The sequence below is a fragment of the Mus pahari genome, chromosome 17 (assembly GCF_900095145.1).
Source record: "Mus pahari chromosome 17, PAHARI_EIJ_v1.1, whole genome shotgun sequence".
NCBI classification, from domain to species: domain Eukaryota; kingdom Metazoa; phylum Chordata; class Mammalia; order Rodentia; family Muridae; genus Mus; species Mus pahari.
In genome coordinates this window covers 49,159,237-49,174,343 of record NC_034606.1, presented here as the reverse complement: position 1 = coordinate 49,174,343, position 15,107 = coordinate 49,159,237, and the positions used below count along the sequence as shown (strand labels likewise).

The following is a 15,107-nucleotide window of genomic DNA, read 5'->3' as shown; positions in this document are numbered from 1 at the left end:
AAAAAAAAAAAAAAAAAAAAAAAAATTTTTTTTTTTCATTCTGCTTTCTAAAGCTTCTATTTGTCTAAAACAATCTACTATGGAGCTCAACCCCGGGCCAAGTCCTGAATTCTATTTCTATGGGACAGGCTTAGTCTCCAATTCAGTTAGTTTGGTCTTTCTAAAAGAAGAAAAGGCCATTCAGGTTAAAGACAGAGGATCTGGTGTGGGGAAGCTGCAGTGTCAGGTAGCTGGACACTGGCTGTGAGGCATCGGTTCAATCCAGCCCAGGGGGTGCTGTGAGACTCAGGCTACATCAACAGATGCAAGCACCTGTAGAGGAGGTGAAGGCTCTCACTGTGGCTTTCCCTGAAGTTGGGGCTGCTGGATGGGAGTGGCATCAGACATCATCATTAACTACACAGATTCAGAGGCCCTGCTGGGCGGATTGTAGGATTCGGTCCCCAGCTGAAGCCACACATGGAGGCAGGTTTTCCTGGTCACACCTGTTCTACAAAGAAAAAGACATTCCCCAGCCGCAGCTCTGAGGGGTTGATGAGCTAAGTCCTTACTGTCTGTTCTTAGGGGTCCATATAGGGTCTTCCTGAGTCTAGGCACAGAGACATCTGTGGGAATAGGTGATACTGGGCTAACCCCTAAACTAAGTCTCCAGTTGGCACCTGCAACTGAGGGGGCCGGAGGTCCAAGTGAGTATTACCCAGTTCCTGATGCAAGAACACGGCCCCTGATTCAGGAACCACGAAGCCCCATAAACCCCACACTGTGAAGAGGGCTGGGTTGACCTGGCCCATATGCCTCATAAGTGTGCTGACCTTGGATCAGGCAGGAAGGGAGGATACCCATGGGAGCAGACCCTCTCTCTGTCCTTTCTTTTAAAAATGGTCAGCTCACAGCCACACACCCAGCCTCACTTTCTGCAGGTGCATGTCTTACCCTGTTGGTGACCTGTTCATGTCACCAGAACAATGGCACTGAGTTTGTTGAGTGCAGGGTCACCTGTGCTGGGCTGTTCCAACATCTGGGCTATATGAACTTGCTCCTCTTCAGCATCTGTCTATGGAGGAATCAGTCTGTTACTCCCACTCTAAGATTAAACTGAGGCAGCCCATCAGTCACCACCAAGAAAGACTCGCCATTGGCGTGCACCCAGACAATTTTTGTCATGGACACAAGAGCTGAGGGCAACAGGACTCACACTGTGTAGAGCATGCTAAGGTCAGTGAGTTCTCCTCCTGTCTGCAAAGCTAGGTATCCTGAAATCTCAGGGGCCCGGGGAATGGGGCAGAGTCTTAAAGGAGCAGTGCTAATGTCAGGGGCTGGGAAGGAAAGGAAGCTCCACTACCAGAAGCACAAGAGTCTCCCAGCTTACATCCTGAGTACCCTGTTTATAGATACCAGTGACTTAAGCTGGAAATGCTGGCTCACACTGATAATCCCAGCACTCAGGAGACAGAAGCAGGAGGATTACTGTGAGTTTAAGGTCAGCCTGGACTTAAAGAGAGTTCCAGGCCAGCCAGGGCTCTAAAGTGAGACCAAAACAAGCAAACAAGCAAATAAAGCAAAGGGAAAACAAACAAACAAACAAACAAACAAATCCCCCCAAACCCACCAAAAGGCCCGCCTTTCACAGCCGTATGGGACTCTGGGGTTCCTATCACACTATCCGGCTTGTGCAGGGCTCTTTACCAGCCGCCTCTGTCAGTCTGTCAGTACCATAATTGGTTCTGTTCCAATTTGCTGATCCATTCATTCCCTTCAGGGGTTGAGATGTTCTTTGCTCTGAGCCTCTGCTTCTGTTTGGAAAGCCTGTTGCTGGCTGCCAGTGATGTAGGCAGGCAGGTAGGTGGGTAGGCAGGCAGGTAGGTAGAAGGGTGACATCCCCTTTGAAGAGGGCTGGGCTTTCAAGTCCCCTCCACCCCTCCACCCACTTCCCGCAGTGTGGCAATGGGAGGAGGTGGAGAAGTTTGCGAAACTGGGAACAGCGCCATCTTGCTGGAAGCAGGAGATAGCTGGAGGTGGCTGCAGCTGCTGGGTGAGAGGGGACAGGCTGGGCACACAAGGAGGAGGAAATCAGGGGCTCGAGGAAGGCACTGGGGAGATGCCTGTGCCACAGAGTGGGTGTGGCAAGGGGTGGTGGCAGGGACTTCCACCCTGGCCTAAGGGAGTCAAGTGGGATTGGTGTCGCTGTCTGTGAGGTCAGGGTTCAATGGGGATTGGGAGGAGACAGACAGACAGACAGACAGGGGATATTAGAAGCATTCATAAGATGGGGAACATATTTATCGGGTAAGGTGAGCATCATTTTTTTTCCCCCTTCGACATCATGGTGAATTTAAGGATGTTCAAAACGAGTCTTGAGGAGAAACTTAATTCGTATTTGAAAGTGAAACCCCAGGGCAGGCAAACTGTAAATCTCAGTGGCTGCCTGGAGGAGGAAGATGAAGATGAAAAGCTATGTGCTTGTGAGTTAGGCCCAGACGTGTTGCAAGTAGCTACGTGACAAAAGGGGAGTGGCTTCAGAGAAAGCTGGAAAAAAAAGCTCAAAATGCCAAAGAAAGTACACTCACACCCTGTCTGAGGCACAAAGAGGAAAAAGAAGTCACCAAGTCTCACAGAATCTTATGGTGGCTCCCTAGCAAGAACACAAGACAAAGGATTCTGGGAGGGAAAATATAGTATTTCATTAAAAGAATAAGTATTCCTCCAGTCTCTCCAGCATGGTGTTAGGTGAATCTGCAGCCAGGGGTGGAAAAGGGAATCTCTTAGCCGATGATTGACTGGCCTGAATGGGTTAACTTGGGTAACTTAGACAGGTCTCTATCTAAGCCAGAGGAAGATTCCATTCTTTTGGCCAAGAGGAAACAGTTCTCCCTTAATGGGCCTTCAGTGTCACTCTAATGCTCACAAATACTACAGCCAGGATCAAGGCATGCTTTTTTGTTTGTTTTAAGATAGGNGTAAGCTGGGTGGTGATGGCACACGCCTTTAATCCCAGAACTCGGGAGGCAGAGGCAGGCGGATTTCTGAGTTCGAGGCCAGCCTGGTTTACAAAGTGAGTTCCAGGACAGCCAGGGCTATACAGAAAAACCCTGGTCTACAAAGTGAGTTCCAGGACAGCTAGGACTATATAGAGAAACCCTGTCTTGAAAAACCAAAAAAAAACAAAAAACAAAAAAACAGGCTTGCCTGGCATTCAGTATGGCCTTGAACTCATAGTAGTCCTCCTGCTTCAGCCTCCCAAGTGCCAGGATGACAGGAGCGTCCCACCTTGCCCACCAGAGAAGCGTTCCTTATATACCCACGTTAGAGCATTCAGGATGCATCCATATATGAGCCATTGGCACAGCACTGTGGTGTGATCGCAGTTCAGATGTACATTCTGACTGTCGCAATGGTGTCCTTTCTGACGCCTCCTCCACACCTCCATTAGATAAGCCACAAAGATACCATCTGCAAGATTTGGCCGGCTAGGTGATGTAACCATATTTTTATCTAGGATGTTTCTAATCTCTGAGGGTCCATTTGAAGTATTAGCAGACCTTAGTAGAACCCCCCTGGGCTGCACTCAACTGATACTTCTCCCAGCTCCTTAGTCATTTGAATCTGTTCTTTATGATGTCACCACCAGCTTCTCCTGCCCCCCCCCCCCCCCCCCCGCACCTTTCTTTCCTTTTCTCACTCTCTTCCCCTGCTCCACCTTGCACCCCACAGTGCTAGGCTCAGGCTAGGCAGTCATTCCCTCCACTGAGCTACAGCCTGGGTTCTTTTTGTCCGTTCTGTTTTGAGACAGGGTGTCACTAAGTCACAGAGGCTGATCACGGTCCGGCTCTGGAGCCCAACTGGGCCTTGAACCTGCAATCCTCCTGTCTCAGTCTCTAGAGTATGCGTCGTTTTCTTTGCATCTTTTTTTTGTGTTTTTTTTTTTTTTTTGTTTTTTTTCTTTTGGGCAAAAGCAGTGCTGCTAAGCTTCATTGCCTCAGGGGGCTCCACCCACCCATGAGCCACCCTTGCACAGCTGCAAGCAGCCTCTCCTTTAGCACGGAACTCAGGTTCCACGGTCCCCTCAGGGGCTTCCTCTGTCCCCCAGGGGCTTCCTTGGTCCCCTCAGGGGCTTCCTCCAGTCTCTTCTTTGTTTCCCTAGTTAGCCTGGCTTATGGGCTCTCCTGGATTCCTCGTCTAGGTTTCTGCTCCACCATTTGTTTAACAACAACAACAACAACAACAACAACACGGGGTTGGTAGTATTTATTATCTCACAGGGCTGTGGTAGAGATGAGACTGTATTACCAAGAGGCCTCAGCCTAAAGCCAGGGAAAAGTGTATGAGTAAGGAAAGAAAGATGGCAGACAGGGAAGAAACATGGGAGGGAAAGAGCCCCTCACTTCAGAATCAGACGGACTGCGAGCCACTAATAGCCAAATTACCTCCGAAGCTGGTGTGTATCTTCCTGAAGCTCAGCTGGCGAAGGTGCCTCCTGCCAGGGCTCGAAACCTGAGTTCCTTCCCTCAGACCCAACTCCTTACCACAGATGGTCTTCTTAGAAGCACATGTGCACCATAGCACGCGCACCCATACATATACACACAGACATAGTCACACACACACACACACACACACACAAATTAAACACTTTTAAAAAGTGCCCTCCCCTTGCTTTGCATGCACACTGTCCTTTTCTTCCACGATTCTGTCTCAACACTTAATAAACTCACTAATCCGGTTCATTCTGTCTGGTTCTGAAATGCTTGTTGTGGTGAAATCAGGACCGGGCTTTATCTGTGGGGAGTTCCTAAACAGGAAGGAACCTCTTCAGGCTGCTGGCAGGTGGACACCACCAGCCACAGTGTACAGTTGCAAAGGTGTGTCCTTCACCTCTGCCCTCCAGCCCCACCTGATCCTCCATTTCTTTTCTTTTTCTTTTTTCTTCTTGTTTTTTTTTCGAGACAGGGTTTCTCTGTGTAGCCCTGGCTGTCCTGGAACTCACTCTGTAGACCAGGCTGGCCTCAAACTCAGAAATCTGCCTACCTCTGCCTCCCAAGTGCTAGGATTAAAGGCGTGCGCCACCACTGCCCGACCCACCTGGTCCTCAGAATCTCACCTGGAAACCAGCTTCCAGGTGCTCCTTCCAGGTGGCTATGTCACCTTGCCCTGCAGGGGACTTACGGGCAGAGGCTGCTGCCCCCTCCTGGCTGCTGGAATGGGACTGGTGCCGGGAGCCCCTGCATGGAGCTTAAGCCTAGCTCAGCCACATAGCACCCACCTGTTGTCAGCCCCTGGGTACAGTGAGGTCTCCTCCCACCTCCCATCACTGGGGACTCCCCAGAGTCACGCCCTCTAGGACACTTCACTTGTGACTTTTCTGATAGTTATGTTTATTATTTTTACACCACAGAGTGAGGTTTGCATTTAAGTTACAATGTGTTTATCTTAGCGTGTGTGGAGATCAGAGGACAACAACCTACAGGAGTCAGTACTTTGCTTTGGCCATGGATATCCGGGTGTGTGTGTGGGGGGGGTAGAACTGGGGTGGTCAGGGTTGGCTGCGCTGTTATCGGTGAGATGAGCCACGTGGCCGGAAGGCGAGCCTATAGGGGGAATGCTTGCACCAGGCAGCATGCGGTGTGATGCTCTCTCTCCTTATTGGTTACTTGTAAGAGTCTTCCATGCTCAGTGTGTGTCCCACTGAGTTCCACTCACCCCACTTCTTTCCTGGAGTCCTCTTTGCTCACTACCCTACATACTGCTGCTATCTTCCCCCTCTTGGCATCCTGGGGTGCATTTCATTTCCCCTGACCCTCATGGCATGCCTGGCTTGACTTCCCCGTGATGACTTGGCTGTGTAGCACCTGTCATCTCACCTGCTCAGACATACACATTTGTGAGCCTGGTCCATGCCAGGCGACTTCCCATCATGACTGCAGAGAGGAGAGATCTTGTGCGTTTGAAGGTGCTGTTCTATGGCAACCTTTCCTTGCAGAGCCTAGATTCCAGGTCTCTAGCCTCCCACGTACCATGCTGGTCCTTGACCTCTGGCCTGAAGGTTAGGTGCAGTCCTTCCTGATTGTGTCACTTTCCCTCTTTCAAAATGCAGACACCTGGAAGTTAGGTGACTGTAACAAGGTAGGCGTACGAGCTTGTAACGTAATGCCTGGGGGCAGCAGTGTACACCTGGAGAGGGTGGCTGCGCCAACCCCTCACTTGCTAGGGCCACAGCTGACTCAGCCTAGGGCGGAGCCACTCTGCTCAGCCTCCTGGAACTCCATCCCCATCCCGGCTTGGTCCCATCACATTGGTGCACGGCCCTTCCTTCGCTCTCCAGCACTGACTGCATTAAGGTTGAGGAATCTGTAGCCCCGCGTCCCAAGCGCCCTATTATGGACTTCCTGGAGGCAGAGAGAGGCTGGAGCCTGTCCTTCTCAGGCTCTGGCTACATTGGCCTCTACCACGTGGGTGTCACCGAGTGTCTGCGCCAGCGCGCACCTCGCCTCATCCAGGGCGCCCGCCGCTTCTATGGCTCCTCCTCAGGCGCACTCAATGCCATGGCCATTGTCTTTGGCAAGTCCACAGGTACTCCCCAGGGCGCTGAGCGATGTGTTCCTGGGGCTTTACACAGAGCAGTCTTTGAATCTGAGGACCCCTGCAGGCACTTCTATCTTCAAAGATGGGATCCTGGCTTTAGATTTGGGATACTGCCCCTAAGGTGTTTTGTTTTTGTTTTGTTTTGTTTTGTTTCTGAGAGTTTTTGGTTACCAGGACTGGGCACAGAGGTTAAGAACTGACTCCCAGGCATCCCTGAGAGAAGTGGACCGTTTGGTGGGTACCGGTGGCCCTTGTCGGTCCCAGGTCACTGAGGCCTTACTCAGTTCCCACTGCCGTGCAGACTTTGCCTGTTCCAATCTCCTGGACATGGTGAAACTTGTGGAGCGACTAAGCCTGGGCATCTTCCATCCGGCCTATGGACCCATTGAACACATCAGGAAAAAGCTGTATGAAGCTCTTCCTGACGACTGCCATATTCTAGCCTCCCAGAGGCTGGGCATCTCCATGACCCGATGGCCTGATGGCCAGAATTTCATAGTCACCGATTTTGCCACTAAGGATGAACTTATCCAGGTGAGCCAGTGCTACGTTGGGACCTGGGGCAGGGGGAACACAGTCCACATAGTAATAGACTGAGTCTAGGGGCGTGTGTGTGTGTGTGTGTGTGTGTGTGTGTGTGTGTGTGTGTGTGTGTGAATTGGTACTAGTGCCTTGGTTCTTAGATCAGGGGGCGTGCCACCTGCAGTCTCCAGACAGCTAGGGCGCCCTCTGCAGGTAGAGGAAGGTAGCATCAAGGACTCCTGCGTTCCTGCAGTCTTTTGAGCACGAGAGCACGTGAGCACTGAGCGAGGGCGATGCTCTTCTCTTCCAGGCTCTGATCTGCACCTTGTATTTACCCTTATACTGTGGGGTGATCCCCCCGGCGTTCAGAGGGCAGGTGAGTTTATCCGGGAGGGCCCCTGTCTGCATTCCACTCTGGGCTCCAGGCAGCTAGGACAAGGGCTTGTCCAGAGGTGGAGATAGGAATGAGGAGGCCACCCAGATGTTAAAGCACCTACTGTGTGCCAAGCCTTCCCTTCCTAGAGAGGCTCAGAAGCTAAGCTGGAGGAAGGCATGGACTCCCATCAACACAGGGAGAGTGATGGGAAGACGGTGTGGACTAATGCCTCTCTGCCTTCCAGCGCTTCATTGACGGGGCTCTGAGCAACAACCTGCCCTTCTCCGATTGTCCCACCACCATCACCGTCTCTCCTTTCAACGGGACAGTGGACATCTGTCCCCAGAACATATCACATAGTCTTTTTGAGCTAACTGCCTTCAATGCCAGTTTCCAGATCTCTACTAGGAACTTCTTTTGGGGGATCAAAGCCGTGTTCCCCCCCAAGCCTGAGGTAGGTCACCCTGCATGGTTCTTGCCTATGACTCATCAGCTTCAGTAACTGCCCCACCTCAAGTCACACAAGGCCTGGAGCAGAAACCTGACCCTCCCTCTGTCCCTTCCTAGGAGAGTTCTAGAGTCCAGCTGTGGTCCACACTCAACTGGCAGGCTCTATGAGCACAGACAGCTAAATCCATTCCTTTTTCTTTTTTCTTTTTAAAGATTTATTTATTTATTATATGTAAATACACTGTTGCTGTCTTCAGACACCCCAGAAGAGGGCATCAGGTCTCCTTACCGATGGTTATGAGCCACCATGTGGTGGCTGGGATTTGAACTCAGGACCTTCAGAAGAATAGTCAGTGCTCTTAACCGTTGAGCCATCTCTCCAGCCCCCTCCATTCCTTCTTCTAGATTTATCTTTTTTTTTTAATGCATCTGTATGTGTGCATGTAGTGTGTGTTTGTGTGTGTGTATGTATTTGCACATGTGAATACAGTGCTTACAGAGACCAGAAGAGGACATTGGATTCCCCCAGAACTGGAATTATTGGCAGTTGTGAGCCCCCCAACGTGGGTGCAGGGAGTTGAGCTATGCTCTTCTGCAGGGGCAGCCAGGGCTTGCTGAGTGACCTCTTCAATATCTCACCGGTTTTTGCCTTTTGGAGACAGAGTCTTACAATGTAGCCCTGGCTGGTCTGGAACTCACCATGATCGGACTGTCTCTATACCCCAAGTGCTCCGTGAACAGTGTGCACCACAATGGCCCCCAGCTTCTAGGGAGCTTGACTTCTCAGAGGACGGAGGACACAGGCTCAGGGAGGTTAAGTAACCACTTATACAGTCACAGAGCCCAGAAGTGGGAGAGCTAAGATTTACTCTGTTAGTCCAGTATGGTCTTGACAATGAGCTTCCAAAACTTCAGCCAGTGTACATGTGCTCTCGCACTCGCACAAACACACACAGAGTGAGATGGCTCAACAGGTAAAAAAAGATACCTAGTGTACAAGCCTAGTGACTGAGTTTGGTTCCAGGGACTAATATAAAGGGGAGGGGAAGGAAGAGACGACTCCACAGAGTTGTCCTCTGAACTCCACTGTCACACCATGCCACATCCCCTGCAAAGGGTAAAGGAAGAGGCCATCCTGGGCTTGTGGGGATCCAGGTGGAGACCCCTTAGACCCTGACCCCGGTCTGGCCACACTGTCTATTGGAGGGAGATCTCAGATGGAGGCAGATGCCTGAGGTCTAGGTGAGGAGTGAACTGCCCAAGGGGAGGGCACGTCAGGATCAGGTCTGTGCCCTGTGCACTCTGGGTCTCCCTGACCAGTATCATGTCTCTGGGGTTCCCAAGCCCCGTGGAGGGTCACTGGGGCAGCAGGCTGCGCTAGGGCTGTGTCCATCTGCTGACAGGTCCCCAGCCCATGGCTTGTGGCTAGAGAACCCCAAGCTCTGTCCTTTCTCTGCTCTGGGTCCCAGGTGGTGGCTGACCATTGCCGACAAGGTTACCTGGACGCCCTGAGGTTCCTGGAGAGACGGGGTAGGTGTCAGAGGGTGGTAATGGGATGATGTCAGGGGGACTCTGCCTCTCTGGCATGTGAACCCTGGGATCTCAGTGCCGGCTCTGCGTGTGGCTGAACCACAGAGGGGAGTCTAGAAGGGAGACATCTGGGTTCTATTCTAGGGCTTCCAAAGACTGGAGCATGGTGATAGAGATGGGAAGGGGTGACAGGACAGGGTGCACTTCCAGAGACAAACTGGGGCAGAGAAAGCTCTTGGCCTGAGGTGGGGAGTGTAAGCAGGGAGAGCTTCCTGGAGGTGATGGCTGAGCTTCCCGGAGGTGATGGCTGAGCTGGATCAGGACCAACTATAGAGTGTCTCATTGGGATGGGAAGACAGAGTCAGACGGACGGAGGGGAGCTGCGCTCCAAGGGGTATGTCAGCTGGCAGGAGGTATATGGTCTCCTCTGAGGCAAGGTTGAGAGGAGAACCCAGGCTCTAAACCCCAGACCTATCCTCAATCCCAGTGCTCCACCCCAACCTGCAGAGCCTTACTCTGGGCCAGAGCCTGAGAGTACTGCATTTAACTCTCATGACAGTAGGCCTTAATTTCTTTTAATAGAGGGAAACTGAGGCAGAAGGGCTGAGGCTCACAGGGCTGGCGGGTGGGAGTAAGACAGAATCTGAGAACAGGGCTATATCTCTGGGCATGCTGGACAGCAGGGCAGGGCCCATTGGGGTCCATCCTGTAGCCCGAGTCCTGGAGTGGTTTGTTTGTTTGTTTGTTTGTTTGTTTGTTTGAGTACTGAGACATGTGGGTAGTAAGACTCCATTCCTTTGGAGGTTGCCACTGTGCCGACTATCAGATCTTCTCCTTCTCAATCCAGGACTTACCAAGGAGCCAGTGCTGTGGTCGCTGGTATCTAAGGCGCCTCCAGCCCTCGTGGAGGGGCCCAGGGGCACTGACCATGACCAGGGCCAGAAGACTGGCCCAACTGTCAGGTGGGACATCCCTAGTGTGCTGGTCAAGGACGTGCCCAACTTCGAGCTGCTGTCACCGGAGCTGGAGGCTGGTACTGCCCCTTCTCATTCCCCTCGCTGGCCTGCGTGCTCATATCTGCCAAACCCTTACCAAATGTCAAGTGTGACTGGGGGCTTTTTTTTCTTTGTCATCCACTCTTAACTGCAACCTATTTCATCAGTGGGGAAACTGAGGCCCTGAGAGTAGGAACTCAATAGCTCTTCCTGTCTGCCATTAGGGTACTGAGCCCAAGTCCGTGCCTGGGAAAGACAGGTCTGTGTCCAGGCCACAGTGAGGCGCCTAAGGATGAACACAGGCACACATGGCAGGTGGCATCCCAGAGACACTTCAATGGGAGCTGCCAGTCAAAGATGGAGGGACGAGGGTTTGGGCAGAGGTCATCACATGGGCAAAGGCCTTGGGGCTGGAGAGGGTAAGCTGGTGGGTCTCTGGGATCATAGAATAATGTTAGGGTGACATGGCAGACATGAACTTGGGGATGACTGGGTAGGCAGGAGCTGGTGTCTTGGTTACTTTTGTATTGCTAAGATAAAATACCACAATCGAGGTAACGTATAAAAGGAAGTGTTTGATTTAGCTTATGATTCCAGTTCCATGATGCTGGTAGAAACAGCTAAGAGCTTCCGTCTCAAATTTCAAGAGCCTGCTGGGAGTCTTTTGAAGTCTCAAGCCTGCCCCAGTGACACACCTCCTCCAACAAGGCCACACCCCCTAATCCTTCTCAAACACTTCCACCAAGTATTCAACTATATGAGCCTGTGAAGGCCATTCTCAATCAAACCACAGCTGGGGGGGGGGGACCTGGGGTGCAGTGGAGCTAATGAGGGAGGGCACTGACCAAAGAGGTTGAGGTGAGGCATGAGGAAGTAAGAGATTAATTTATATCCAGAAGGTTTTTGATCTGCACTGAGCCCTAGGTCCAGGCTTCTGAATTTGGGATCAGTGGGGTGTGGTTACTGCCCCTGTGCACTGCAGCTGGCTGGGGTAGGAAATGGGAGAGTAAGTCTAATGCTTAGACACCCTAGGTTCCCACCCACTGCCTTGGAGGAGTGTTCTGCTGGGGACCCCTTTCCCATGACTAGGGCATAGATGGAGTTGGGTGTTGTCTCCTTGCCTGCAATCGGAGCTGCGATCGGAGCTACCAGCAGTCTGGAGTGGCCTTCTGGCTCTTGCCCTGACCAGTCAGGGTGGGAGCACCGTGCTTAGCATGGTAAATAAGGGGACTGGACCTGGCAAACAAGGATGCTGTGGTCACAGCTGCTCTGAAGCTATTGTTGTGAGAAAGGCCCGGGGATGCTTGTTTATCCAAAGCACCGTTATGGACTTCTCTTGGTAGGAGGACAGGAAAATAGAGCTCAGGACCGGAGCCTGGCATGCCTCAAGGTTGTCTTGGCTCTGCCTCTTCCTGGAAGAGACTCTCCCTAGGAACTTCTGAACTACTACTCTGAACCTTAGTCTCCTCTTCTGTAGGGGGCCTCAGTGGGTTAAGTGGGGTGTGTACAGGGTGACCCCTGCTGGCAGCTATGGCTCCATCCGTATGGAGATGCTGAGGGTGAATACTGTCTTCATCTACAGGGACCACAAGGCTTGATGGCTCCAGGGTGACCTGGGCTGGCTAGGGGGGAGACAACTCCACAGCCTGAGGGTACCAAGGAGTCATGGGCCTCTTCCTGTCTTGCAGCACTGAGAAAGGCATGCAAGAGAGACTTCTGGGCCCGTGTCCAGTGCTCAGTGCCAGGGAAGGTGCTGACCTACCTGCTTCTGCCCTGTACGCTGCCCTTCGAGTATGCCTACTTCCGGAGCAGGAGGTGAGATAGCCTGGGCTGAGGGGGGAGGCTTGTGACCAGGGAGGGTGGCTAGGTGGCTAGAGATGGCAGGTACCTGCCTTCCCCACAGTAGTTGTCACGGGCTGGCCCATGGAGTGCCAGGGTAGGCTCTACCAAAAGAACTGATAAGGGAGGTGATGTGGCCGGCTATCCAGAATTCTGGCTAGTGCTTAGACTGTTCTGTGACCTTCTGCCCTCTGATCCGTGGCAGAGTCGCTGTGACAATGTGATGATGCCCTTGGCAACTCTCTCAGCTGATCTACCTCAGACTGGCTGTGTGGTGTAGGCCCGCTCTCCTGACCTCTCTGGGTCATAGCACGTTTCCTAAAAAAAAAAAACGGGGTTCCTTCAGGTCAGATGGGCAGCAGCTGAGCACTCCCTGCTGGGTTAGTGGACTGTGCTGCTCACTCACTGGCTGCTGAGGGCTGACCGGGAACTAGGTGGTAGCGCGGGGCAAGAGAGGCAGGCTGACCCTGACCTGGCTCCTGGCCTGGTGGAGCACACAGCTCACACACAGCCAGCCACATCACCTGTACATTTTAGCTTCTAAGAGAGAAGCCATACTAGCACAGAGCTAGCCTGGCCCATACTCAGACCTGTTTGTTCAGGGAAGGCAGGCGATGACATCTGAATTATAGTTTTAAGGATGAGCTACAGTCCGTTAGGCAAAGGAGAAGAAAGAGCCTTCCAAGTGGACAGGACAGTGCGTGCAAAGGTCCTGGGGCAGAAGGGAGTCAAGCATACCCTAGGAATGCAAGGGGAGGAGGGTATAGGGGAGGCTAGAGAGTGACTGTGGCCAGACACACAGGGTCAGCAAGACTCAGAGGAACTGTAGGGAGATCCGGTGCTTTCCTTGAGAAAGGATCTTTCTAATCTCGCAACCCAGAGTGGTATTGTAATCCAGAGGGTTTTGTAATCTGGAGTGGTCTTGAACTCACGATTTCCTCTGCCTGGGGTTCTAGCCTGAGATCTGTGCTTCTAAAAAGCCTCTTCCTTAGAAGTCCGTGATGGTGAGCCCCAGGACTCTGTGTTGTACTGCCTGGAATTAGTGATCATGTCAGCAGTGGCCCAAAGCTGGGAGATGCCTTCCTGCTGACAGACTCACCCCGCACAGAGCTGTTGGCTAAAAGCACGGGCTGATGAAATGATGCCGAAGGAATGTAAAAATCTAGCCATCTCTATGGTGTGAGCCTGCCAGAGACGGCTCAGAACACACCGCGTCTGCCGTTCCAGTTTCCTATGACCCCCAAGGAGCAGGAAGAGGGATGGATAGAGATAAGTAGGGGAAGGGACTTTGGCAGAGGGTCCTCATTCGGCAGGCGAGCAAAGCCGGGCCCCAGAGAGGTCCTCTGAATCTCTAGGCAGCAGAGCAGAGTGGCCTCCAACTTACCATCACACCATACTCCTCCCACCGGAACTCTGTGGACGTTGACCCCCAAGCCCCACCCCTCCCTAAAGCTCGAAATCTACTTCAGGTCATCCTACCGTGCATGTTCCCCGTGAGGCTATCCAGAGATGATCTTGCCCAACCTGGGCACTCAGCCCTGTTCCCCTCTCACCTCTGATCTGGCACCATCCCATGGCTCCCCCCGGGAAGCTGACATTGCCCCTCCCACAGGCTGATGGAGTGGCTACCTGAGGTACCAGATGACTTGAATTGGATGCGGGGCCTCCTGAAGAGTACCACTCTCGAGGTCTACTCCATGGCCAAGTCATGGCTTCTCAGGTTGGGCAGGTGAGGCCGTGGGCGGAGGGGGGAGGGGCTGGAGTATTTGCGTGATGCCCACATTCACTACCCAGCACTCAGAACCCAGCACTCAAATCAGGACTCAGAACCTAGCACCTACGGCACAGTATCCATCTAGTGTCCCGCACCTAACACACAGTACCCAGCACACATACAATGTCCTTCTGTCTGTCCACCTGAGGGTGCTGGGTGTGCCATCCGGTATCTGGGATCTCTTCGCCAGTCACGCTAGCCAGTCTGGCCAGGCTGCTGGGGATCTTTATCATGGCTCCGTGGTTGGAATGGATTCCCCCCACTCCCTGTGAGCCTCAGTAAGGCTGACTCCATGTGGCTGGGGGCTGCTGGCCCCTTTTCTGACTGATGTCCCTAGTCTCTTAGAAAAGCCACCCTGATCCAGATAATCTCTTGTTTGGTCCTGCTGAGGGCCTGAGACTTCCTCCAGAGGGCCAGGGATGAAGTAGCCTGCTCCCTGTGGGTGCTGCCCCTTTGATGCTCTCTACCTTCACCAGAATCCAGGCCTTGAACTCACACACGATTCCTGCTCCCTCTACAGCCCACCTGCCACCCGAGCAGACTCCGGTCTCCTCCGGCAGCGGCGGGGGACAGCTGCTTCTGGGAACAGGCCCTTGAACCACAGGCTCGCTGATTGTGCACTGGGCTAGGCCAACCGCATGTGTGACCCTCTGAACTCTGTCCTTGCCTGCCTCTGGCTGTAGGGGGACTCTGTCAGGTGGCCTCTGTCAGGCTCAGCCCCCAGGATCTCTGAGCTCAACTCCTCGCTCAGGGAGCTTGCTGAATTACTGGCAAAAAGACCTGTTCCTGTCCCTGCTAGGCCATGTGCTTCTTGTGTGGGCAGGTCGTTTCCTGGCATGGATTGAGGGCCCGCCCTCTGCAGCTGTTCCTGGGACCTTGATCTCCAGGGCCTCTCTGGATGCTTCCAGCCTACTGTGTGCTCAGGCCACCGCTCTCTCCTTTGTCAGTTTTGTCAGAGAAGAAAAGGCAGAACAAGCTAAGACACATCTCAGTTCTGGATCTTCATGTGAGAGACACAGAAGGCACAGGTGTCTAGCAGAGG

At 52.7% G+C, this 15,107-nt stretch overlaps 1 protein-coding gene across 1 annotated transcript; it reads left to right on the top strand.

Moving 5' to 3' along the window:
* Positions 1 to 6,344: 6,344 nt before the first annotated feature.
* Positions 6,345 to 14,694, top strand: Pnpla5 (patatin like phospholipase domain containing 5). Its single transcript, XM_021217420.1, has 9 exons — positions 6,345 to 6,567; positions 6,881 to 7,113; positions 7,412 to 7,477; positions 7,722 to 7,931; positions 9,397 to 9,457; positions 10,305 to 10,490; positions 12,141 to 12,267; positions 13,904 to 14,020; positions 14,586 to 14,694. Exons 1-9 carry the CDS (start codon positions 6,375 to 6,377, stop codon positions 14,692 to 14,694), a joined length of 1,302 nt encoding a protein of 433 aa, XP_021073079.1. The 5' UTR covers positions 6,345 to 6,374.
* The last annotated feature ends 413 nt before the right edge of the window (positions 14,695 to 15,107 follow it).